This window comes from Acomys russatus, chromosome 8 (genome assembly GCF_903995435.1).
Source record: "Acomys russatus chromosome 8, mAcoRus1.1, whole genome shotgun sequence".
In the NCBI taxonomy this organism is placed as follows: domain Eukaryota; kingdom Metazoa; phylum Chordata; class Mammalia; order Rodentia; family Muridae; genus Acomys; species Acomys russatus.
This window is the reverse complement of record NC_067144.1, coordinates 16199491-16223673: the sequence shown is the minus strand read 5'-3', so window position 1 is coordinate 16223673 and position 24183 is coordinate 16199491. Positions and strand designations below refer to the sequence as shown.

At 37.6% G+C, this 24183-nt stretch overlaps 2 protein-coding genes across 19 annotated transcripts in view; one reads left to right on the top strand and one right to left on the bottom strand.

The window, feature by feature from the left end:
* Dlg1 (discs large MAGUK scaffold protein 1) overlaps positions 1-24183 on the bottom strand; it is a 188745-nt gene that overhangs the window by 13508 nt on the left and 151054 nt on the right. For 5 of the 18 annotated variants that reach the window (XM_051149734.1, XM_051149739.1, XM_051149747.1 and 2 more), the window contains 7 exons: positions 17380-17449; positions 13091-13190; positions 4046-4087; positions 3248-3283; positions 1614-1664; positions 535-636; positions 123-295 (listed from right to left, as the gene is read on the bottom strand). In XM_051149734.1, the coding sequence (XP_051005691.1) occupies positions 123-295; positions 535-636; positions 1614-1664; positions 3248-3283; positions 4046-4087; positions 13091-13190; positions 17380-17449 (574 nt within the window). Of the gene's footprint in view, positions 1-122; positions 296-534; positions 637-1613; positions 1665-3247; positions 3284-4045; positions 4088-12365; positions 12400-13090; positions 13191-17379; positions 17450-24183 lie in introns of all 18 variants that reach the window. The other 13 variants (XM_051149738.1, XM_051149744.1, XM_051149748.1 and 10 more) reach the window with 5 other exon arrangements.
* Positions 21717-21908, top strand: LOC127192611 (NADH dehydrogenase [ubiquinone] 1 beta subcomplex subunit 1-like). Its single transcript, XM_051149753.1, has one exon. The coding sequence runs from the start codon at positions 21719-21721 to the stop codon at positions 21893-21895; it is 177 nt and encodes a 58-aa protein (XP_051005710.1). The 5' UTR covers positions 21717-21718; the 3' UTR covers positions 21896-21908.

Here is a 24183-nt window from a genome sequence, read left to right as displayed (position 1 = left end):
TCAAGTATTTGCTCAACTAAAGCAATAACATTAATAAGATATCAAGGCTATGTCAGCTATATTGTATTTCCCAATACAAATAAAGTAAGAGACAGTCCCCTGCAGGTGGCCGTGGTGCTCACCTTCTCTGCCACTGCTCGCACAGACTGGACGCTCGTTCCGTACAGGTGGCTGTTATACTGGCCGGCTTCAATGAACTTATGTTCCTGGATATCCTTTTCCATCTGCTCTCTTGAAGTCACAAAGTGATAATCTCGTCCATCCACTTCATAGTCACGTTTCGGTCTAGTTGTATCTTCAATAAAAAAGAACTTGGGGAAGTGTTTAATATTTAAAAACAGAATGATATATCTTATACTTAATTAATTCATTTTTAAAAAGTTTAACACAATACTTGTAAATCTAAAAAACAAAATACTACTGATGAAGGAATAATTAATAAAACAATTAACTATAATCTTTAAAGCAGTTATATTCACTTTTGCCAAACACAGTGACAGAAAATGTTAACTAGTTTTAAGTTGGGCTACTCACGAGGGACACAGGATCCAAATTTATCAGGAAATTCTGAGATTAAGTCATCATTTACTCTGTCTTTCATGGGGCCCAATATGATGACTGGTCGGGTATAATTAACTATAAAGACAAACACATTAAAAAGAACAAACACTTAACACATACGTTTCATTTCAGCAGAGAGCGAAATCATTCTAAACTATTATGGAGAATCTTTCTCTACATTATGCTCTCAGCTAAATATTATTTTTTAAATAAAACCTTATTAAAATCTTTAAGTCAATCAAGTTAAATTTAGAATCAGCTATTTTACTACATTGCTAACATTTCACTATAACCAGAAAACTGATAATTTTTGAAGTTAAAAACTATGAAAGCAAAGAAGAAAAAAACAAAACCAGCTGGGTATAGGAAGTGACATGGCAACATTAGTGATCTAGAAAGACGATCTACACGGCAGAGCACACGGTGAGTCACGCTGAAGAAGGAAGATCAGTGGGAAGAATCACACTAGTACTGTGGGTGGAGGGATGAAAAGGTAGATACAGTGAGGGAGATACACGTGGAATAGAAAGGGCCTGGTACCTGGGTGAGCTAGAGAGCAGCTTAAACATGGCTCTGACATTCTTAAAAAGTGTTATTGCAAGGGTTGTAATGCAATATTATACATGCTGAAAAATGGTGGCTTATGAACACAACACCAATAAAAACAAGTCAATATAAAATGACTTGGTTCTAATAATCTGTGGTTTAAATAATGCTTCTTGAAATTCATATAGCAATGTTCTACATATATAATTAAATATAGCAAAACTCTGATATAGTATTTTTATATTTAATAGTCTGATTTTTTAAACTAAGAAGCATATTTATTTTTCATTAACTAATCAATTTATTATAATTATTTTTGTGTGATATGGTGTGTGTGTGTGTTGAGAGGATAACTTGTGGAGTTGGTTCTCTCTACTATGTCATTTCTAGGGTTTTAACTAAGATCATCAGGTCTGGCAGCAAGCATCCTTACCCACTGAGCTATCTCACTGGCCCTGAAATATACTTTTTAATAAGATTATAAAACACCAACAAACTTCACAAACCTTCTTGTTGATTCACTGGTTCATACGATAAAACATATTCTTCTTGACCACCTATTGGAAAGTTAGAAGCAAGGACAAGAAAATCTGTGAAAACAACCAAGGCCTCTGTAACTGCTCCACATGACTCATCTAACTCTTTACATGTGAGATACTAGGACTTTCCAAGAAATAAACAAGATACACGAAAAGGTACTTATGTCATAAATTATCCAAGGCAAGACTTAGAACAAAAAGGGAAATTATTAAACCATAAAGGTAAGTTTGATAAATATAAGACAAAACATATTTTTCAATAGCCTAATGTTATTATGTGCTTATTTTATTTATAGATCATCATATCTACTAAAATCTTCATTTCTGGCTAGAGATTTAACTTACTGGCAGGCTGCCTGAATTTGGTCACCAGTACTACAAAAAACAAACAACAAAGCTGGCTCCCCATAGCAAAAACACAAAACCAACAGACACCCCTTCATCTGGGATGCAGAACATTTACTATAAATATGTACTGTGGCTGGATGTGGGACTGCTTGCTTACAATCCCAGCACTTGAGTCTCTGGCAGGAGGATTGCCAGTTTGAGGTTGGCCTGGACTATGTAGTGAGACTCTGCCTCAAAAATCAAAATCAGAAAAATCTAATAAGCCACAGAAAATACTGTTCCTGTTCCAACTGAGTATATTTATTTAAAGCTATTATCTCTTTTAAAAAATAACTAATTTTTCTTTGATCACAAAAAGCACTTCAGAAGTTAAAGCATCTGAAGTTTTAAATCAAAGGAGCACAGGAATTATTATATATAAATGAAAAAAAAAAAAAAAAAAAAGAAACCTATCAATTCTATCTGAAGGTCATGAAAATAATTAAAACTCTAGTTTTAACATGTAGTGTAGAAAACAAAATGTTCAGTGACTGAATGAAAGCCATGAAAACTAATCAGTATATCTGGAAAATGTTCTCCTTAACAAGATTCTGTGACAACTCTACCATCTTATGATTAGTTTACAACGTGTACATTACTATGCATGTTTGGCTGCTGGCGTTATAAATCTGTAACAGTGGCTCACACATCTGTACTTGCTTTAAACTGTGTGCTTGCTTCCAATTTTATCACTGTAATATCACAAAACAGGTACTTCATGAGCTGCTGTTTTTTTTTTTTTTTTTTTAATTATTGATATATCCAGGCATGGTGGCACATGCCTTTAATCCTAGCATTTGGGAGGCAGAGGCCGGTCAAGGTCAAATCTCTGAATTCAAGTCCAGCCTGTTCTTTGTAGAGAGTTCCAGGCTATCCAAGGCTACACTTAAGTGTCTCAAATACAAAACAAAACAAAAATTACTGATGTAAAATATGGTTTACATACTACAAAAACATGCAGTTGGATATTCCACAACTTAATAATTCATGCAAATGGTGAGAAAAGACAGTATATACTTTCATTACCTCTTGTTAGTCTAGAAAACCACTCAACTACTCTACAGTGGATTCTGGTTATAAGTCAGTAAAATGCTGAAATGAAAGAAATTACTTTTCCCACTCTTCTTCCTCAAATTACATAGCCATTATAAAGAACGAGGGTTAAAAAGTATATATTGCCAATGTGACACATCTGGGACTGTATTGGGATTAACCTTTTGAGCAGCCATACTCATCTGTAATCAAGATTACTTTCATTTTAGACAGCAGTAAAAAAAGTTAAAAAAAAAAAAACAATTTTAATTTTTAAGTTGCTACAATTGATAATCATACTCATTCATATTCGTATTCCATACCCAAATTTATCTGAAAATTTCTAACTGCGTAGTTCAATTAACATCAAGAACTTAATGTTAGAGTAACAATGTTTTTTGAGCAGTGGTTGCACAGAATAAGAAGAAAACGAACTAACGATTTAGCATTGCTAACAAATATCCTTTTAGTGCTTATGTTATAAAACAGAATTACTAAAGAAAATAGGAAAGCATAAGTTTATGCTTCATCAGATATTTGCTTCCTAAAAGATAATACACAAATCCACATACCATGCACAGTATGCACAAACAAGTAAATGGGTTTGTTTTCAATAAAACTGTGAAATTATGTATGCCAAAATGCTTGCAGAAAAATGTTTCAGATTTAAAGTTTTATGCATTAAAAAATATCTACACAGCAACCCCTGGCTGAGTAACTCTGACCTGGAATTTTTGAAACATTAAACAGTTGTTTAATGTTTAGTGTCTGGAGCGCAGCCGCAGCTGCAAAGTGGGCTCTGGTGCCACTCACCCGCAGGGGGGGGGGTCCCTTTCCAAGTCTATAATTTTACTTGACTTTTCCTGGTTTAATAATCTCAGGATCCTGGGTTTTGGTTTTTAGAGCATATCACTAAGAAAGAGCCACTCAGAAATATTTCTTATTATTTAACAAAAGAACAAGTAACATGAAACACTTACGGTAACTACTTTCACTGTCGCTGGCATTGGAAGTTACATGCTCTGAAATGGAAGGAAAACGAAAAGAAAAGTGAAGAAAACATAGTGTTAGGAATTTAAACGCTGATAAAAGCAAATGATCAAAATTAAGCAAGGTGGTAATATAAATGTTGAACTATAAATCACATATAGAATTTTTACAAAGCATTTTAGATTTTCGATGAAAAAAGTTCATTTTCAACTAAATTTACATGAATTGGCATGGGAAAATACCTGTAGTAAAAGAAAATGCCTTATTTTTCTTATATAGTTTATGAACAAAATTTTCAGAAAAAATTAGAACATGGCATAGATGAAATGTAATCTTGAATTAGTCCAAATGTAAACATAAAATCCCCAAAGAGAAAATATATTTGTTACCACTTAAGTTTATGAAAGACCAGCAAAGGGAACAAGTTCCATTTGCACAAACAGGTGCCCACTTCCCGATGGGACAGGTGCCCACTTCCCGATGGGACAGGTGCTTTTGTGAGTAACAAATAGGTCAAGTTTAACAAGAGTGTCTTTCCTGTTGAGCCTATGTTTCAGAGGCCACCCAAAGCCCTGTAGATGACAACTGTCTCAAAACCATGACCAGACACCTGGAGAGGCAGAGACTACGCTTTAACGGGTCAGCATTCCTTAGCAACTTTCCATTGGTAAAAAGAGTACTTCGCAAACCAACTCCCCCAACAAATATCAGTAAAAGCTGCCTAGCTCTGCTCAAAAGTCGCTCTATTTCATAACTCATCTCTTAGTATCTTCCTTGAATAAAAAAAGCAAAATTTTTATTTAGAAAAATTTCCAAGGGCAGAGGGAAACCTAAATTTCTAATGCTAGAAACCTTAACAACCTTAACAAGAACATTTCAAGGATGAATGAGTTTGAGGCCTGAGTTTCTTAATATCAACAGCTGTGCTTGCAAAGTAGAAGAGTGAAAACTAAACCTGCTGCTTTTAACCCACAAAGAAAAGATACAATTCTCTAAAAGAACTCTGTGTGTATGTGTCCAGGTCAGAGGTCAACAATGAGTTTCTTTTTCTCTAGTTGTCCATCTTATTTTGAGATTATTTTTCATTAAACCTGGATCTCACTGACTGGGCAAGATTGACAAGCCAGCCAAGTCCCAGGGATTCCCCCATTTTCACTCTGAAGGGCTAGGATAATAGGCACGTGCCTTTCCACCAGCCCAGGCCACCCCGCCTCTCCCCAACCAGGTCCCCATGCTTGTGTGAAAAGCACTTTGCTGATTGAGTGAGCTATCTCCCCAGTCTTAAGACACACATTTTCTATTATTATTATTGTTATTATTATTATTTTGGTTTTTTGAGACAGGGTTTCTCTGTATAACAGCTCTGGCTGTCCTGAAACTCCCTCTGTAGTCCAGGCTGGTCTCAAACTCATGGAGATCCACCTGCCTCTGCCTCCCCAGTGCTGGGTTTAAAGGTGTGTGCCACCACTGCCTGGCCACACTTTTCTTTCTTTTTCTTCCTTTTCGAGACAGGGTTTCTCTGTGTAGCCTTGGCTGTCCTGGACTTGCTTTGTAGACAGGCTGGCCTGGAACTCAGTGATCTGCCTGCCTCTGCCTCCTGAGTGCTGGGGTTAAAGACGTGTGCCACCACACCAGGCCCAAACTTTTCTTTTTTTAAGATTTATGTATTTATACAGTATCCTGCCCATGTGCCAGAAGAGGGCACCAGATCTCATTATAGATGGGTGTGAGCCACCATGTGGTTGCTGGGAATTGAACTCAGGACCTTAAGAAGAACAGCCAGTGAGTGCTCTTAACCTCTGAGCCATCTCTCCAGCACCAAGACAATACACTTTTCTTAATCACAGATTTCACTTTAAATAAAGGACTTAAAAGGTTTAAAATAGAATTAGGGGAGGGGGAGTAGTTTTCTTCAGTGGTCACTGTAGGTTTGCCCATCATATGACCCCTCCCCACCCATGTTCAAGGATCCCTAATAAACTCAGTGGGCTGTAAAAAGGAAAGAAAACAAAAGGCATAAACTAAGAGAGATTCATGGGAAGAAGAAAGGGTTCAGTGGGACCAGAAAGGATGATGGGAATGAAAAGAACCAAAATGTATCCATGGATGAAACTGCCAGGAAATAAAACAGTAAACATTGTAGTGATTTAAAAAACAAAACAAAACACCAAACCAAACTTAAGGAACTTCAATGAAATAATCACACTTAAAAATTACAAGTTGAACTGATTACACATGACAAACACATGTACGAACAGGTATTTTATTTTTGTATTTCAAAGTTTGCATTAATTTTTTTGTGTTTCTATTTTCATGTGTACATATGCATGTTTTACATGTGTGTGGACCCATGTGTGTGTGGTTGTGTATGCGTGTGGAGGCCTCAGGTGGATGCTGGCAATCCTCCGCAGCAGCCCTTGCACCGTATGCATGGAGGCCGGTCTCCCCAGGAAACCTAACACTGCTGGTCCTTCTTGCTATTTTACTTGCCCTGGACCCTGTCTTTAGAGGCTGGAATAATAGGCAGGCTCCCATATTCACCTGACATTTACATGGGTCCTCGGGTTTCAAACCCTGGTCCTCATAGTTAATTGTAGGGGCAACTGTTTTAACCACGGAGCCATCTCTTCAGCACCCCAAAATTCTTTTTTTTTTCATGTTGTTATATGGGTTTCAACACAATAACTTGGAATTCCTGAATGATATTCAATTTAACATATACATTGTAATTTACCTGTTGTTTGGACATTTCAGTTTGCTTTAAACTGTTTTTACAACATTAATAACTGTAAATGCCTTCATTTATACTTTACCTATCCTAAATCTTTAAATTTGTTACAGAAATAGAAATGGCACAAAAAAATTTCTGAAGCCTATATTAGGCTTGACATTACAATTTTCAATCTCTAAATTGTAAAAGGAAGACAAATTAGTTATCTGCAGGATGAGAATAAGTGAGTATGTAGAGACAAAACTGTTGGAGGAAGGCCAAGCTGTGTTTTCAGATGCTGCTTTCAGTGCCTTGAGCCCTGGTTGCCGCCCTGCCATGGGTACTGTTAGGAATGCTGAACTGTCTCCTGCAACCATGTGATGAAAAGGAAGGTTCCCCAATTATCCCTGATTGACATAAGGCAGAGTTTTAGGTGTGTGGATGTGGGGTTGAGAAGGGAAGGCAGGAGAGGAGCAGGAAGCCGGATAGAGAGGAGTTGCCTTCGATGGCAATGAGCATGTGGCTCCAAGAACAACTGATGAAGCAGAAGCTGCCCAGGAGCCATTGGATTGTCAAGTGAATGGCTTTTATGTGGGCTTTTAAAGGCACTAGGATTAGAGTAGCTCAGAATCTGCCCAGCATAGTGCCTACAGCTTACTAATATATCATAGTCTCTCTGTCAGTCATTGGGGAACTGGCTAAAGAAAACTGCCATAGCAATTTCCTGTATTAATTAATATAGCAAGAATAATCCATTCTCTCTACTGATTAATGCTGAGCTGGTAGTTTAAAGCAGGTAAATGAATATGTACAGGGTTTATGTTTATTATCCTACCCTTTGATATGTCTGACACGCTAGAGAATAAAAAGTTACCATTCTTTTTTATTTCACCTACTCACCTTCTTTTAAAACCACCAAAAGATATACTATAAGAAACTTGTGGGTTCTTTACATTTTCTGTACTTAGTTCTTCTATAATAAAACCTTGCTGCGCAGAGGGTGAGCCTTAGACTAGGACAATCTTTGGAACTACTTGAACTAACTAGAAGAGGAAAGTGCCCCTCTTCTAAAAGTATTTGTTGGGGCTGGGGCTACAGCTCAGTGATATTGCACTTGTTAGCATGCATGAAGAGGCACTTGGGGCCAAGTCCCTAGCTCTGCCAAAATAAAAACAAAATAAAAACGTGAACATAATTCACCAAAGAAAGTTAGACAGCTAAGATGCAGATTAAGAGGTGTTTAAATTTACTTTCAACACAACAACAAAACCAGGTATGCTGGCAAAGACAGACAAGAGATACGAAGCTGTCAGAACCGTCTGCTGGGGTTAGGCACATGAGTGAAAACACGCTGGAAAATTACTTGCCAGCACAGTTATCTCTACATATCCACTGAAGGTTGATTCCAGAACTCCAGAAGTAATAAACTTTGGGGATGTGACTGTCCCTTTCATAAAGCGTGTAGGGTTTGCATGTATTTCCTACCCTCCTCCTTTCTTTCCTAGACAGAGCCTCGTGTAGCCCAGGCTGTCTTATCATAGGAGCCGAGTCTGTCCTTCAACTCCCCACAGAGCCTCTAACACCCCAAATGTTCAGAGAATGAAAAGGAAAGTGAAGCTAATTCAGTATGTATCACTGAAGGCTGTGAAGTGAATGAGAGTAAACAAAGGTGCTGTGTAAAAGAAGGAGATGTGTGAGATGCAGGATTCTGTAAGAGGATGCCAACACATCATGTAATTTCTGTTCATTTATTGCAGCATTTCACATATGCACACATTCAAGTTTTATGTTTTGCAAATATCTGGACTTTTCTCCCCAAATATTTTCAATCTGAAGCTGGTTTAATTCACAGGTATGGAAATTATGCAAATGGAGAACCAATTTTGTAAAGCTAAACAAATATGCATGCATGCCCTGAAATTTCCCCCTTTCCAATGCATTTCTCGGAAAGGCATATATCTGAATCAAAAGACAAGCACAAGATTATTTAAAATAGTTTTATTTCAGAGTGCCAAACACATTTTTGTTTACATAGCTGAAATGTGTACCTTCATTTTTATTTTGTTTGTATTGTGAGCATTTTCTATGTCATTTGTATGTTGCCCAGGCTGATCTCAGGCTTGTGACACTCTCGCACCTCTCTGTCTTCCCAGTGCTATAGACTACAGGCAAGAGCCAGCATGCCTGATTCCTGATATGATTTACAATAGTTATATAATACTATAAACTAAGAATAAGTCATATTTCATTAATCAAATTAAACACTTCAGAATGCCCTCCCCCCGCCCCCTCTCTCTCGCTGTTATTTCTGAAGAATGATAAAATAGACCTCCATCTTCAATTAAACCCTGAGGACTCGAAAAGGACATAATGTGTTTTACTTTTGCCTAGAGACACATTTGTGATGGACACAATTCTGTAGAGTAGCTGTTGTTGTTGTTTCAAGACAGGGTTTCTCTATATAATAAGCCCTGGCTGTCCTGGAATGCCCTCTGTAGTCCAGTCACGGAGATCCACCTGCCTCTGCCTCCCAAGTGCTGGGATTAAAGATGTGTGCCACCACCACCTAGCCCTAGAGTAGCTTTTTAATGCACTATGATTACAAATATAAATTAATGCATATTTTCTCAAAAAAAAAATCTCTTTAAGCCCATTACTTTGTATATGTTGACTACTACGGAAATAATATTTCCCTTGTGTGTGTATATATATATATAAAAGCTCATATCTACTTATCTTCTCAGTACTGTTGTGCTAGGTAGGGGCTACACTAGTGGTTTCTTCCAAAGGCCCATAATTAAGGATTTGGCCCCAGCTTGGTGTAATCAGGTGGTAGACACTTAAGAGGTGTAGCCTAGGGGGCAGCTTTAGGTCACTGAGGGTATGATTTTCAAGAGGACAGTAGGACCCTGGCCTTCGCTGTACTTCCTGGAACCATGAAGTAAGCGGCTCTCTGCACCACATACACTCTGCAATTATGCGCTGCCTCACCACAAGCCCCCCAACAACAGTGTCAAGTGATTACGGACATATCTTCCAAACTGAGTCAAAACAAATACTGTCCTTACAAGCTGATTATCTTAATTTTTTGTTAACACAAGAAAGGCAATACACTTGTCTTATCCCTTGTCCAATTTTCTAGAGGGCAGTCTGTTTCTTCTCGATTCATAAGAAGCTTGCACTTGATGAAAATATACTCTAGGGCTGTTTGTGGGCTACCTCGAATACGGTTGAGCCTCTTAATACTGGGGGAAAATCTGTCGTCCCCCCATCCCCTCCTCTTTCTTCTCTCCCACCTCCTCTCTGTGTAGCGCTGGCTGTCCTGGACTCGCTCTATAGACTAGGATGGCCTTGAACACAGAGATCTGCCCCCGAGTGCTAGGATTAAAGGGGTGCACCACCACGCCTGGCTCCATCTCTTCTATTTTTAAGATGCCTGGTGAACATGATTATTTCAAATTTAACCACATTTTATCTTTCTTCTCAAATATTTCCTTCCTGAGAGGGTATGCATGTTTATTCTCTCTCTTCTCTCCAAAAGGCACATTGCCAATCCCAAGCAATACTACTTGACATCTTATCTGTAACACAAGTAAAAGTAAGTCTGCCTCAGGCACGTGAGAGCTGTGCTAACTCTGCTTACATAAGCTTTCAGAGCAAGAGAAAGACAGATACAAGAAACCTATGTGGCTAGCCGAGAAAGTTCTTGAGGTATTTTATGAAACTGGAAATTGTACAAACAGAAAGAAAATAGAAACTGCATTTTAGACAGGCAGAAATCCTCTCTGAAACTGTTATGATTTCCCTTCTAAGTACCGCAATCTATTTCCCTTTGAACGTTAGCATATAGATAATGAGGTCGTAAGTAATGTCCTGCTGTACCCTTCCTTCAGCGCTTCCTCTGTAATAACAAGACGCCTGCAATGCCTTATGGGATAACCTTCTTCAGACCTAGTTTTAGAATTCTACTGGTATTTTTCTGAATACAACCTTGACCTTTGGTTGTGAAGCTAATAAATTCTTTCAATTCCTGTGAAACAAATTCAATCAATTATAATACACCGTGTAAAAAAATTATCTATCCCCAAGTGACACTGCCTGATAATCAGTTATTTTTCATAACTTTTTTCTTAAGGAAGTTGTAATTTCCAATTAGAAAGAGACACAGGGCAAAGTGTAGCCATATACAAAAGTATAATATAGGTCCATAATCATGTACAGCAGCATCAATAAGATTCAAAAATTCCAAGTTGATCCATACAACATCTAAAATATATCTACCTCAGAACAGATCCCAGAACATCAGTAACCCGTGGGCATGGATAGTTTACAGTTATTGAAGGTTTCCAAAGTATAAAACATTAAAAAGAAACTGCCACTCGTGATAGGAAGTACGTGGGCACAGCCGAATTCTATTGCTTAAATAAAAAATGTTCATGCAATATATTTTGATCAGTGCCCCACCCCAATTCCTTTCAGAGACTCTCCACCCCCCGATCCACCCCACTGACAACACATACAACTTAAGAAAGAGCAGAGCCCGCTGGGCGGAAGTGCTGTATCCCCAATACATTCGCTTCAGTCTAGTGCAAACCTAAGTTGTTAAGCTCAGAGTAAAAGTATCCATCTTAAAACCGTAAAACTTAGTATTATTTAATGATACAGTTCTTGGAAGGCCAACTACTAGTTAGTTATCAATAAAACTACAAAAAAGTTTTCAAAGTGCTTGATAATTCAAATGAAATAAACAACTTAACAAAAAAATTTTTAGCCTGAATACTTATTTCTATGAGTCACGATCACCTAATTTACTTGGTAATATTTGGTGACTTTTCATCCTTAATCAATTTGACAATACCCAAACTTAAAGCAGCATTCCACTCCATAGACCAGGCTAGCCTCACACTCATAATGTTAGTGATGAGACTATAGGCACATGCCACCATGCTTGGCTCTAATTCAAATATTAATTAGGTTCCTTCTCCAGATCAGAATCTGCTAATCTTTATATGACTAATCAGTAGAAAGAAAGTTAAGAACAGCAAAAACAAGAACAACAAATCAAAATAAACAGCTTTGTGGCTAAGGGAGAGACTATTAGAGCATATTCCATGTTTCTTACAATCTGAAAAGGGCACCAGATTTCCCCTAGGCTGCTGCTTGGATTTGATTTCTGCCTTATACTATCACATTAAAGCAAGGGTTTCTAACATATAACTGTGGGGATTTAATCTTGCTTTAAAAAGGGAGACAAAGTCTTCAAAGGTACACATGTCTATATTCTATTAATATGAGCAAGTGGTATTATTAAAAAAAACTTTCAAAAAGCTACAGTTAAAATTTTTCTAGCAAAAGTAACACGAAAAATTATAAAATTCAAAACGTAACTGGTAACTGAGTTCTCCAAGTGGCATGTTAAAAAGGGAACACAGGGAAACAAAAACTGTATCATAGAAGTAAAAATCCCAAGCATGTTACAAACATGGCAAGTCTAAAGCACACACCTCCTCATGCCAGAAAGGCGCTACTGTGAATCTCAAAATGTACCTGAATAAGGTAGGAGGCTAAAAAAATAACTTGGGAGTATTTTGATCACTTACTCAGGCCTTTTGATCCCATGTCGTCAGGGATCTCCTGTAGAGAGTAGTTCCCAGAGAGCAAGCAATAAAAAGATAATCAAAGAAAATAGTTGTCAGTGATGCATAGAATTGGTGCTACAATAGAGACAGTTCCAAGACCATTACAGGTACACACATCTTACAAAGCATGGTCGTAGATTTTTTTCAACGTTTAGAATGAGCTCCCTACTAAATAATCCCTACAAAAAAAGAATGAAAACTGGGGCTTAGAGACTGATGAGTATAGAAAGACAATTTTTAAGGCCATTTTGATATTTTACAAGTAAAATTTACATTATCTATATTTAATGATGAAACAAGATAAAATGGAATGATTCCAAATGATCTAGTGTCAGAAAGTGGCAATACTATCTATACCTACACATCAGATACCTATGTTTTTCCCCCTCAGAAATATTCTTTGAATGTGTAAGTGTTAAGTGCTTTTTATATGAACCCTTACTTCAGATAATTACATTTATTTTTATGCTATAAATAGATAATTTAAAATACTGTTCAAGAATTCCAAGATGCCAGGAAAGTTAGACTGGCATACCAATTAATTTGTGTGTATTAAATCTCCCCTGGTCAAGACAATCAGTAACCTGTTGCAGCTCTTGAAACTGTCTCCATGGTAACAACCAACTGCAGGGCAGTAGGTCCCTCTACATTCTATTTTCAGTTGGCCAATGGATCCACATACTTACGGTCAGCATCACTTGTTTCCTGCTCACTCTGGTCCTTGTTCTTGTAGAAGGGAAATTTTCGGGAAAAGAGGTTCTTTTTACGCTTGTCATTGAATGACTGCTGAAGAAGAGAAGGAGGGGCGAAACAAAGGGATGTCTACTTCTGTGTGCACAGAGGCCCAGCCTAGCAGCTATGGAAGCTGACTCCTGTGACCACAATGTGCAGGCTGCATGAATTTTATACTCATCATATAAAAAATGAATTTCTAATTTTGTATAAAGTAATTCTATTATTTTGTATATGGTAAAAAAAATACTAAAAATTTAGAGCACATTCAGTTTTCAAGAATAAATGCTACTTGACAAAAAAGGTGAAGAGTTAATTAGATTACTATTATAGTATAAACCAAGTTAATTACTCATATATGTATTTTTCTAGGAAAATTCCCAGGTAAAGTATTAGTTATGTGACACTACATTTTTAATGTTGCATTGCCGCTCAATTACCTTTCATGTATCAAGTAGCAATCTTGATTTTACTCTGTCCTAATTAACTTTGTATTTTATGCCTTTATTTGTGGCTACAATGAATTAACACAATAGCCACTATTAACTAAGCAAACCTAAGTAATTATGAGAATGTCCCTAATTTAATTTTTTCCCCCCTTTGGTAGAAGAGAAAAGTTAAGTGCTGAAATCTGTGATATACAATTGGAAAGAACACTTGTTCAGTCACTGATTTGAGATCATGAAACACTAAGGACGATGACATTTATTAAAGAGGAAGAGCTAGCTGTGCAATTCTTCTGTAATGGACCTTCTTATTGGAAATGACCTTACCTAGCAGTGACATTAAGTTTTGTTTTCATCTTTCAAGATGAACTGTGTCAGAAGATGCTAGCCTTTTACCATCCACAATTACCTGTGGTCGACTTGGTTTGGAAATATTAAGTTGGACTACTTCAGGAATGAACAATATCCAAGTTTTTTGTTTTTGTTTTTAGAAGACAGGTAGTCTTGGCTGTTCTGGACACTCTTTGTAGACCAGGCTGTCCTCGAACTTGCAGAGATCTGCCTGCTTCTGCCTCCCCAAGTGCTGGGATTCCAAGTTTTAAACTGCATCTTGATATGAGCATCACGATGAAAATCTTATGCTACCCTGCTCCAACCTGCCAAGGATGTGAATTATCATTCTGCCCAGTACATCCATTCTGTATGCCTTATTGACTCATGAGTGACTTGGTAGCCATCTTTGTTATCTTGGTATCAATGTGTTTATGTTCAAGTAAACCTCATTTTATTTAATGCACCAAAGCACAAGAGTAGCAAATGGCAATTCTATTACATTATGTTGCTAGAATAGTTCTATTATTATTATCATATCATAAATAATTTATAAGTTATATTTGTCACATAGATATGCATCTATAAGAGATGGCATATACGGGTTTATTCCATCCATGGCTTCAGGTATCCGCTGGAGTCTTAAAATGCACCTTTTGCAGGTAGGTAGGCCATTACTGCACATCACTGGAGGCATATTAACAGCAATCAGTATTGCGTATTCTTGTTTATAAGCATGTGGTGCGAGCAGTTAAGGAATCATAAGTCAAGTTAGATAAGTAAATTCACAAACCAAGCAAATTATCTTGTGAATGTGAAGGTCCTGAAAAACTAGAAAAAAGAGAACTCTTAAGCAGAAGCTAAAGCTGCTGCTACTTCTGAGGAATAGGACCGCAGGAAATCTGGGTTGGCAGCTGTTTTATAAGCTGTCAAGTAGCATCATGTGATTAAAAATACTTGCTTGAGCCTAAATTTTAGAAAGGAGAAAATTTAAGTTTTAGCAGGAAAAAAAAGGGGTAATTTTTTTTTGCATGGTATTAAATGGCTTGAGTTTATAGTTTTTGATAAAAATGATGGGGGAAAAAGGTTATTTGTCCTGTTTACTGCATATATAGTGGTCAGAGTCAGTTTCCTAGCACACAACCAAAAGAAACATGTAGTTTAAAATGTTTTGATTTTTTTTGTTATCTTTGCAGCTAGCCAAAAAGAGATATCACAAGGACATTGTAATATAGGACAGAAAGGTATGTGTTAGTTAAGAAATGTATTAATTATACTAACATCACTCAGGTGAAGAATTTATTAAAAGTGCAAATAAAAGTAGTATACGCAAGCAAGGAAGGTGTATGGAAAACGCCAAACTGAAGACACAGGTTAGCTGCCTTTCAGTTTTTCTGTATTTTCAATAAAAATTATCTTTAATTTTTATATCGTTAATGCCATGTTGTATGAGTGCAATAAACGTAAGAAATGATACAATGCCACAAATTCATGATAAATATATTAAACACATAGACATATAATTTCCAAATGTAGTATTTCAAAAATAGCCAAATGAGTGCTAAAAATGTTAATAAGAAACTGAAATGTTAAAGGTCTGTAATGAAAAAAAGTTTGCAGATCATCATGAAGGAAAGAAAAGGAGGAATAGAAAATATTACAGAAAGAAATGCAGTTCTGTATCAATGGCAAGCGTATTTTTACCCCGCTCAGTCCCATGCATACTTCTGGTGCTGTGTTAGAACACAGTGACTGTGTACAAAGCTGGTTACAGTCAACAAACAAGACTACGATTTAAATGTCGTTAATTAAGTTAACTTCTTACAGAACGGAAGGGAAGTTAAAACATGCAACCTCTTTTTCAATTCACTGATGGTTTACTGTGCTGATTTATTTTTAAATATACACATAAAACAAGTACAGAAAATACTGAGTTGTTCAATATCCTGAGTATTTACTTGAGAATTTTTTCTAATAAAACTTAAATATTACCTCAAGTACCAAGATGTAATTGTGCTCCTGTCTGAAAGCTACAAGTTAATTTTACAGAAATGTATCAGTTTCAAAAATTGAATTATATAATTTATTAAGGCTTCATTTTTAAAAAAAGATTTATTTACTATTATGTATACAGTGCTCTGCCTGCATATACACCTGCAGGCCTGAAGAGGGCATCAGATCCCATTGCAGATGGTTGTGAGCCACCATGTGGTTACTGGGAATTGAACTCAGGACCTCTGGAAGAGCAGGCAGTGCTCTTAACCTCTGAGCCACCTCTCCAGCCCCTAAAATTTCATTTTTTAAGAAAGTATTAAAGCTTTAAGTATTCTGTGTTATTGAGATCTGATGTATAATGATGGTGGTATAGAGAGTAAATTTGCTGAATTAGCTTTTACATTTATTTCAAGTACAATGAAAAGCTTGTAAAAATTGCTTCAGATTAAAAAAGATATAATCATTATGAAAACCATTTCAATACAGCACGTGTAAAAGTTCTTCTTTCAGGCTCACTTAAGAATATTTCACTGCAGGTTATGGGCATTAGGAATTGTGTACATAGTCTAACTGAAACCTGTACTGTCTTTCTCATCTATCAACATATTTTTACATCCAAACAGATTTAAAGTAAATGGAAAAGAAATATCTAAAATATGCAAGAAATTTTACATATTTTTCTACCATCTATACAACTTCTTTTGGCTTTCTTTATTCCCTCCAAATATAGCTTCGCATTGACCCTAACGTGAAAACCATGGATTCCAGTAAGAAATTAAGGAGTGAAGGACTTACAGAACAAAGACCTTGCTGCATGACTTTACCTCTAGCAATCTGTAAATCTACACTGTGACTCAGGTAAATTACACACACACACACATACCTCTTTAAAGATAGGGTCTCACTATGTAACTCTGGATGGCCTGAAATTTACTGTGTACACCAGGCTGGCCTCACACTCATAGAAATCTTCCTGCCTTTGCCTTCTGCCTGCTGGAGTTGAAGGTGTGCACTACTATGCTCAGCACATGGTAATATTTAATGGGAACAGAGTATAAACGAATCATGAAACTAGCTGTCACACAGTATCTGCAACACAAGCACACTTGCTGCCTGACTGCTCCTCTCTATGCCCGGGATAGTAAGTGTGCATCATCAACTCAACTAAAACTGTCTAGTCAAACAGCTGAATAAAAGCTGAATTCATAGCATTCATAAAAACACCAACGATCAGGTTACTAAGAATCTGTCAAATGACATAATTTGAAAAGGTCTACAGCTTTTAGGTACTTTATAATAAATTACTAGTACTATTCTAATCTGTGGCAAGAGCTGCTCCTAGTTCATTCTTTTTCTCCCCTGTAGTTAATTGTCATGCTAAGTCTTCTCATTTTAACAACAGAGCCGGAGAAAGAATTATGTAAAGATCTATTATCTTAAAAATTTCCAAAAATAAGACTTTGTCTACTCACCGCTTTATCGCCTCTCGTTTTAGAATTGAATTTGACCGTTTTTAATCGGGCTCGTTCTTTCTTCTCAACTCTGTCAATGTACAGAAGGTTATTGGCTTTGTTGCTAGAGACTGAATCCTAAGCCTTACAACTCTAAGACAGACTTTCTAGCACTGAGTCCTGACTCCTAGGACTTTTTTCTTCTGTTTTTAGCTTTGAGTTTCACTATGTGTCCAAGCTTGATTCAAAATCTTGTCTTAGCCTTCTGAGTAGCTGGAATTCATAGGTCTACATTACTATTCCTGGTTATAATATCTTCCTCTGAAAAGATCTTGTGTGTACATGTTTGAGAGTATGCATGGATTCTGTACATGTGTATGCGTGGAGGTTAAAGGTGAATGTTAGGTGTTTTCCTTATAGACGAATGAACAAGTGTGCAGGTACCAAGGAAGGCTAGAAGAGGTGGATCCTCTGGGAACTAAGTCATAGGCATACATGACTCGGATGTTGGGAACCAAACCTGTGTTCTGTGCAAGAGGCCGCCTACCTACTTTTTTGAGGCAGGGTTTCTCACTGAATCTACAATCCATTAATTTGGTAAGCACACTCCTGTCTCTGCTTCCCTCAGTGTATGAATTCCTGGTGTGCACTGTTCTGCACCTGACACTTTTATGTGTTAGGATTGAACTCAGATCCTTACGCTTGTGTGACGCTTTACAGGCCAAGCCATCTCACCAGTCCCTAGAATATTATTTTAAGTCCGAAACAATTAAGAGCTTTGCTTGACATCACTTGTTCTAAAATTCCTTAGACTGTGGATGACACAAGAAACCTCTTACGAAGTACTAAACTACACTATACAAGTGTACACTTACATGCATTTAGTTCCAAAATTATATTGAGAACAATCAGACATCATTTCTGACTGTAGTCATTTTCCAGGATTCCTTCTTTCTTTTTTAAATACTAGCTTAGCACAGAACATATATGATGAAAATTAAGCTTGCGTAGAAAGCAAATGTAGCAAACCTCAACAATTTAGAGGCACACTGTATTATTCTTGAAAATTTTTGTATTGTTTTGTAGCTCTAAAATGTTAAAAAAAATGTGGAAAAAAATTAAGCCTAATTCCAACAATCTATGGGTATAAAGATATAATATAGTCTATAAGTCAGGGTTGGAAAGTATTTTAGAAGGAAACCTTCCTTCTGTCTATGAGAGTGAGAGGTATACTTTGGGAACAGGTTAAGAGGTGCCAGAAAGGCTTTTTAAAAATGTTGAATTCTGAATTTTGTTGTATCTATACCGGACATGGAGGCTCATGTCTATAATCCCTATATGTAAGAAGCTGAGGCAGGAGAATCACGTGAGCTGGAAGTCAGTCTATGAGTTCCAGGTTGGTTGGGCTAGAGTCCTGTTTCTTAATCAAGACAAATAACAAGGTCACCTGTTCAAATATGCAAATAAATATCATTTAGACACAGTGACCTCAATATGAATTATATAAATTTGGTTTCATGTAAATTAAACTTTCTATAAAGTTTTAACTTTCCGCTTTGAAGTACGATGGCATACTGCAGGAAAGCTAGTGGAGCAGCCTATGAAGACTCTCACTCGTGTTTTAGTGTGGGTGCAACAGGACCTTAATACAGATAAAAGCCTTAACTACTCTAGAAGAATAACCTGGACTCTATGGAACAAGTAATTTATAAACTTGTCCTAGTACTAAGGGTAACCACTAAATCAGAATTTACTGAATAAACATCGATCATTCAAAAATGGACTTTTCTAATCACTGTTTTATTCAGTAAATAAACAGTATTTGTATATGTTACTCCTGAAATAAAATCAAGAATTGTGAGAACTGTAACCCTTCATGGTATTAGATTTCTGGATAAAAGACAGTTCTATTTAATAAAACAAATTCTAAAAACACTCAAGAAAGAAAGAAGGTGCCTGTATCCCCCTGAAGCCAGTGGCTGTAAACTGTGCCCACAGCTGACAAGGGCACTGTGGAAGGCGGCCATGTCTTCCTTTGATGTGCAGGAAAGGCTGGGCATTAGCCTAGCTTTGTCACCTCATGATCCAAAGTGCTGAGCAACCCTTCAAGATCCCTCTCAGTTGCAAGCTTTTGAAAAAGAATAGACAGAATGTGCCGGTGGAACTGATGCTATCTGGGCCCAAAAGAAGTGCAATCAAACGATGATGAAGACTTTGAAGAATGCTGCTAAGGCACAAAACGATGAAGGGTATGAGTGATATCAGGTGGCAGCAGGATAATGGGAGAGGCACACCTACATCACCTCTTGGGCAAGGGAAAACCCAGGCCCTGAGCAGAGCAGCTGAAGGCTGCTTTTTATGTTTTGTTTTAAAGGAAAGAATGTTGAATGGAACCTTTATCAAAATGCGTAAAACAAAGTACTACTCTACCTTAAATAATATGAAATGGCAAATTTGTTGTGCCTTCCTACTATATTTTATGGTAGAAACATAATATTTTATAGTACTATTATGGACCAGGGGATGGGCAGACTCTTCAAGGTGTATCTCCTGTGTTCTTTCTTTCTTTCTTTGCTATACAGAGTTTATTAAATGAACATGGGGGGAAGAAAAAAGGGGAGGGAGGAGCACCCCAGAAAGAGAAAGGAAGGAGAGAGAGAAAGTAGAGATAGAATGAAAGTACAAAGAGAAAGTAAAGAGGGGGTTAGAGGGAGAGAATGAGTGGAGAGAGAAAGCGAGCGAGAGAGAGAGAGAGAGAGAGAGAGAGAGAGAGCGCGCGCCATGTGGAGGGTCTGTCTTTTATATGGCCTTGGGCTGGGCCACACCCCCACGGCAGGTAAGCAATCTCCTGTGTTCTTTCTATCCATCCAAGTCAGCATGTTTCTCACTGGTTGAGGGCACATGTAAAGCCTCTGTAGGGTATGAGGCTTCAAAGGATATGGCAATTTTTAGGAGCTACAACTTTGATATTTAAGATGAGAGGCTTATACTGAATCAAGAAGGCAGAGAAGAGTTTCTGAATTGAAGCACACTATATTCTAATCTAGGAAAGAGGAATGCCAAAGGCTGCATTCCTAAAATAAGATTTTCTATTAAACATATGATTATACAACAGATGGATTCTGCTAAGCACATTGATCTAGCTCTAACAACAGTTATAACCCTCCAATCAGTAATTACAAATCTTGGCACTACTTTAATACTGCTCTTGGGCTTATGGTGTAGTTTGATGGTAAAAAGCTTGTATAGCATGTACAAAGCTCTGGGGATGGGTGGATCTGACCTCGCAGCACCTGGCCAATTCTCAGAAGGCTCCAGGGTCCAGGCAGGCACAGACAAGGTCTCCAAAGCCCAGCCAAATGCTGGCTAGAGTGCTGCACCAGCACTCTGTCTCAAGTTGAGCTGTGGGCTGCGGAGCACCAGTGTTTAGGTCTGCTAGCCAAGGGGAGACCCCAGGTGCATCTGATATCAGGTCACCCAGCCAATTCATGGAGAGTTCCTGGGTCCAAGCAAGCGCAATCTCCAAAGCCTAGCTGGCCTCATGCCAGATGGCAAGCAGAACCCGCGCCCTGTGTTTCAGATAGAACTGTGGGAAACAAAGTGACAGCGTCTGGGTTTTAGAGCCCAGAGGAGACCCCATTGTGTAGAGCACCAGTGGATCTGACCTCAGGCCACCTGCCAATCCATGGAAAGTTCCCTGATCCCCATAAGTGAGGGGGTCTCAACCTACAGCCACTCACCTACCAGCTGCCAGAAACAGCAAGCACAAACAACAAAAGCCAAAATAATATGGCATCTCCAGAACCCAGTTATCCCATGGTAATCAGCCCTGGAAACTCAAACACAACTGAAACACAAGAAAATGACCTCAAACCCTTCATTACAAAGATGATAATGGAGGAAATGAATCAAACCCGTAAACAAACACAGGAAGATACAGCCAAAAAGACTGAAGACCTTAGAGAGGCCATGACAGAGGCCTATAGAGATAAAATGAAATCACTGATAGAAATTCAGAAAAATACAAACAATCAGGTGAAGGAAATCAAAATAGTTCAAGATCTAAAGATGAAAATGGAACTTATAAAAGCACAATCCGAGGAAACCATGGGAAAAAAAAAAGAGAATTTAGAGAAGAAAACAGGAACTAAGGAGGTAAGCATTGCTAACAGAATACAAGAGATGGAGGAAAGAATTTCAGGTGTAGAAGATGCAATGGAAGAATTTGATGTAACCATTAAAGAAAATGTTAAATCTAAAAAATTCCTGACACAAAAACATCCAAGAGGCCGGCACCAGTGGCCTAGCTCCCTGCTGCTGCCCTTGGTTGTGGGGTAGCGCTTGGCACTGGGCTGCAGTCATGAGGCATTTACTTCAGCTTCTCCATGACCAGTGGGTTCATGTACTTGTCCCTATGGGCTTTGCCTTTGGATGTTACCTACCTAGGAGGGATGATGAAAAGCTAACTGCCTTCTGGAATAAGAGCATGCTATTTCAAAGAGAACTGAGGCCCAATGAAGAAGTTACTTGGAAGTAAAGACTGGTTAAATCATAGAATGTTCACATTTTAAAAGTTATCAAAGAAATAAAAATGTTTATTATTTTTAAAAACATCCAAGAAATCAAGGACACCACGAAAAGATGAAAACCTAAGGACAATAGGAATTGAGAAAAGAAAAGAGGCCTGGCTCTAAGGCCCAGAAAATATTTTCAACAAAATCATAAAAGAAAATTTCCCCAATTTAGAGAAAGAGATGCATATAAACACATGAGGCTTACAGAACACCAAATAGAATAGACCAGAAAAGAAAATCTTCCTGCCAAGTAATAACCAAAGCACAAATGTACATACAGAACAAGAAAAAATATTAAGAGTGGCAAGGGATAAAGGCCAAGTAACATAATGGCAAACCTATCAGAATTACACCCGACTTTTTAGCAGAGACCATAAAAGCCATAAGGGCCTGGGCAAAGGTCTTGCAAACCCTGAGAAACCACAGATGTCAGTCCAGACTACTATACCCAGTGAAAATTTCAATAACCATAGATGGCAAAAACAAGATATTCCATGACAAAAACAAATTTAAAGAGTACCTATCTACAAATCTAGCCCTATAGAAGATAGAAAGAAAACTCCAACCCAAAGAGGCTAACTACAACAAGGATAACACAGGAAATAGATAACTTCACTTAAGCAAAACAAGAACTAGACACACTACCACAACCAACATCAAAATCAAAGGACCTAACAGTCTTTATCAACATCAATGGTTTCAACTCTCTAATAAAAAGACACAGACTATACTCTGGTTTCTCTTCAGATCGCATAAATCTTTCGCCTTTTACTAAAAAGACACAGACTAACAGAATGGATCCATAGAGAAGATCCAACATTCTGCTGCATTCAAGAAACACATCTCAGCCTTGGGGCAAAAGGCTGGCAAAAGGTCTTCCAAACAAATGGACACAAGAAGTAAGCTGGAGAAGCCATTCTAATATCTAATAAAATAGACTTTCAATCAAAATTAATCAAAAGACGAGGAATGACACTTCATACTCAAAGGAAAATTCAACCAAGATGACATCACAATTCTGAACATCTATGCCCCAAATACAAGGGCACCCACATTTGTAAAAGAAACATTAATAAAGCTTAAACCACACACATTAATAATAATAATTAATTAATAATAATTAATTCCCCACACACATTAATAGTGGGAGACTTCAACACCCCACTTTCACCAAAGGATAGGTCAACGAAACAGAAGCTAAACAGAGAAATAATGACACTAAGCTATGTCATGAATCAAATGGACCTAACAGATATCTACAGAACTTTTCACCAAACACAAAAGATTTTATCTTCTTTTCAGTACCTCACAGAACCTTTTCCAATACTGACCATATAGTAGGACACAAAGCAAGCCTCAACAAATACAAAAAGATTGAAATAATACCTTGTATCCTCTCAGGCCATTATGGACTAAAGCTGTACCTCAACAACAACAGAAATAACAAAAAGCCTACACACACGGAAACTAAACAACTCCCTACTTAATGACAAATGCGTCAGGGAAGAAATAAAGAAATTAGGGACTGCTGAATATTCAATGAAAATGAAGGAACAACATACCCACATTTATGGAACACATTGAAAGTTGTGCTAAGAGGAAAGTTCATAGCACTAAGTACCTTCATAAAGAGATTGGAAACATCTCATACAGGCAACTTAACAATACATATGGAAGCCCCGGGGTGGGGGGTGGGGGCAGGAAGCAAAAACACCCAAGAGGAGTAGACGGTTGAAAATAATCAAAACAGTTCAGATTCTCAGAATCAACCTCAAATGAGGAATGGTAATGTGTTTGCCATCTCTGCAGTGCTCACATGGTGATGGAGTGGGGAGCCGGGAAGACCTCTAAAGCTCGCTCACTGACTAGTAAGCAGTGGTGAGTAAGAGGTCTGTTGCAGACGAAGTAGAAGACAGGACTGACCCCCAAGGTTATCTTCTGACTGACACACGTGCGCCACACAGCATGGATGTCCCCTACCCTATAATTTGTTTTATTACACATTTTTTATATGCATAGGTAAAATAATTGCTATAAATCATGATAATTAACATACCTCAGTAACATCTTACACAATTACTTTGAAAACATTCTTTGTTTGTAAAAATACTTAGGCTCTACTTTCTTAGCAAATTTCAAGTGCACAGTTCAGTCCTGTTACCGGCTCATCACACCTCACAGTAGCATTCTGGATTTTACTCTTTTATAACTCAAACTATGTTCTCTCTTGACCAACATCCTCCCATTGCTC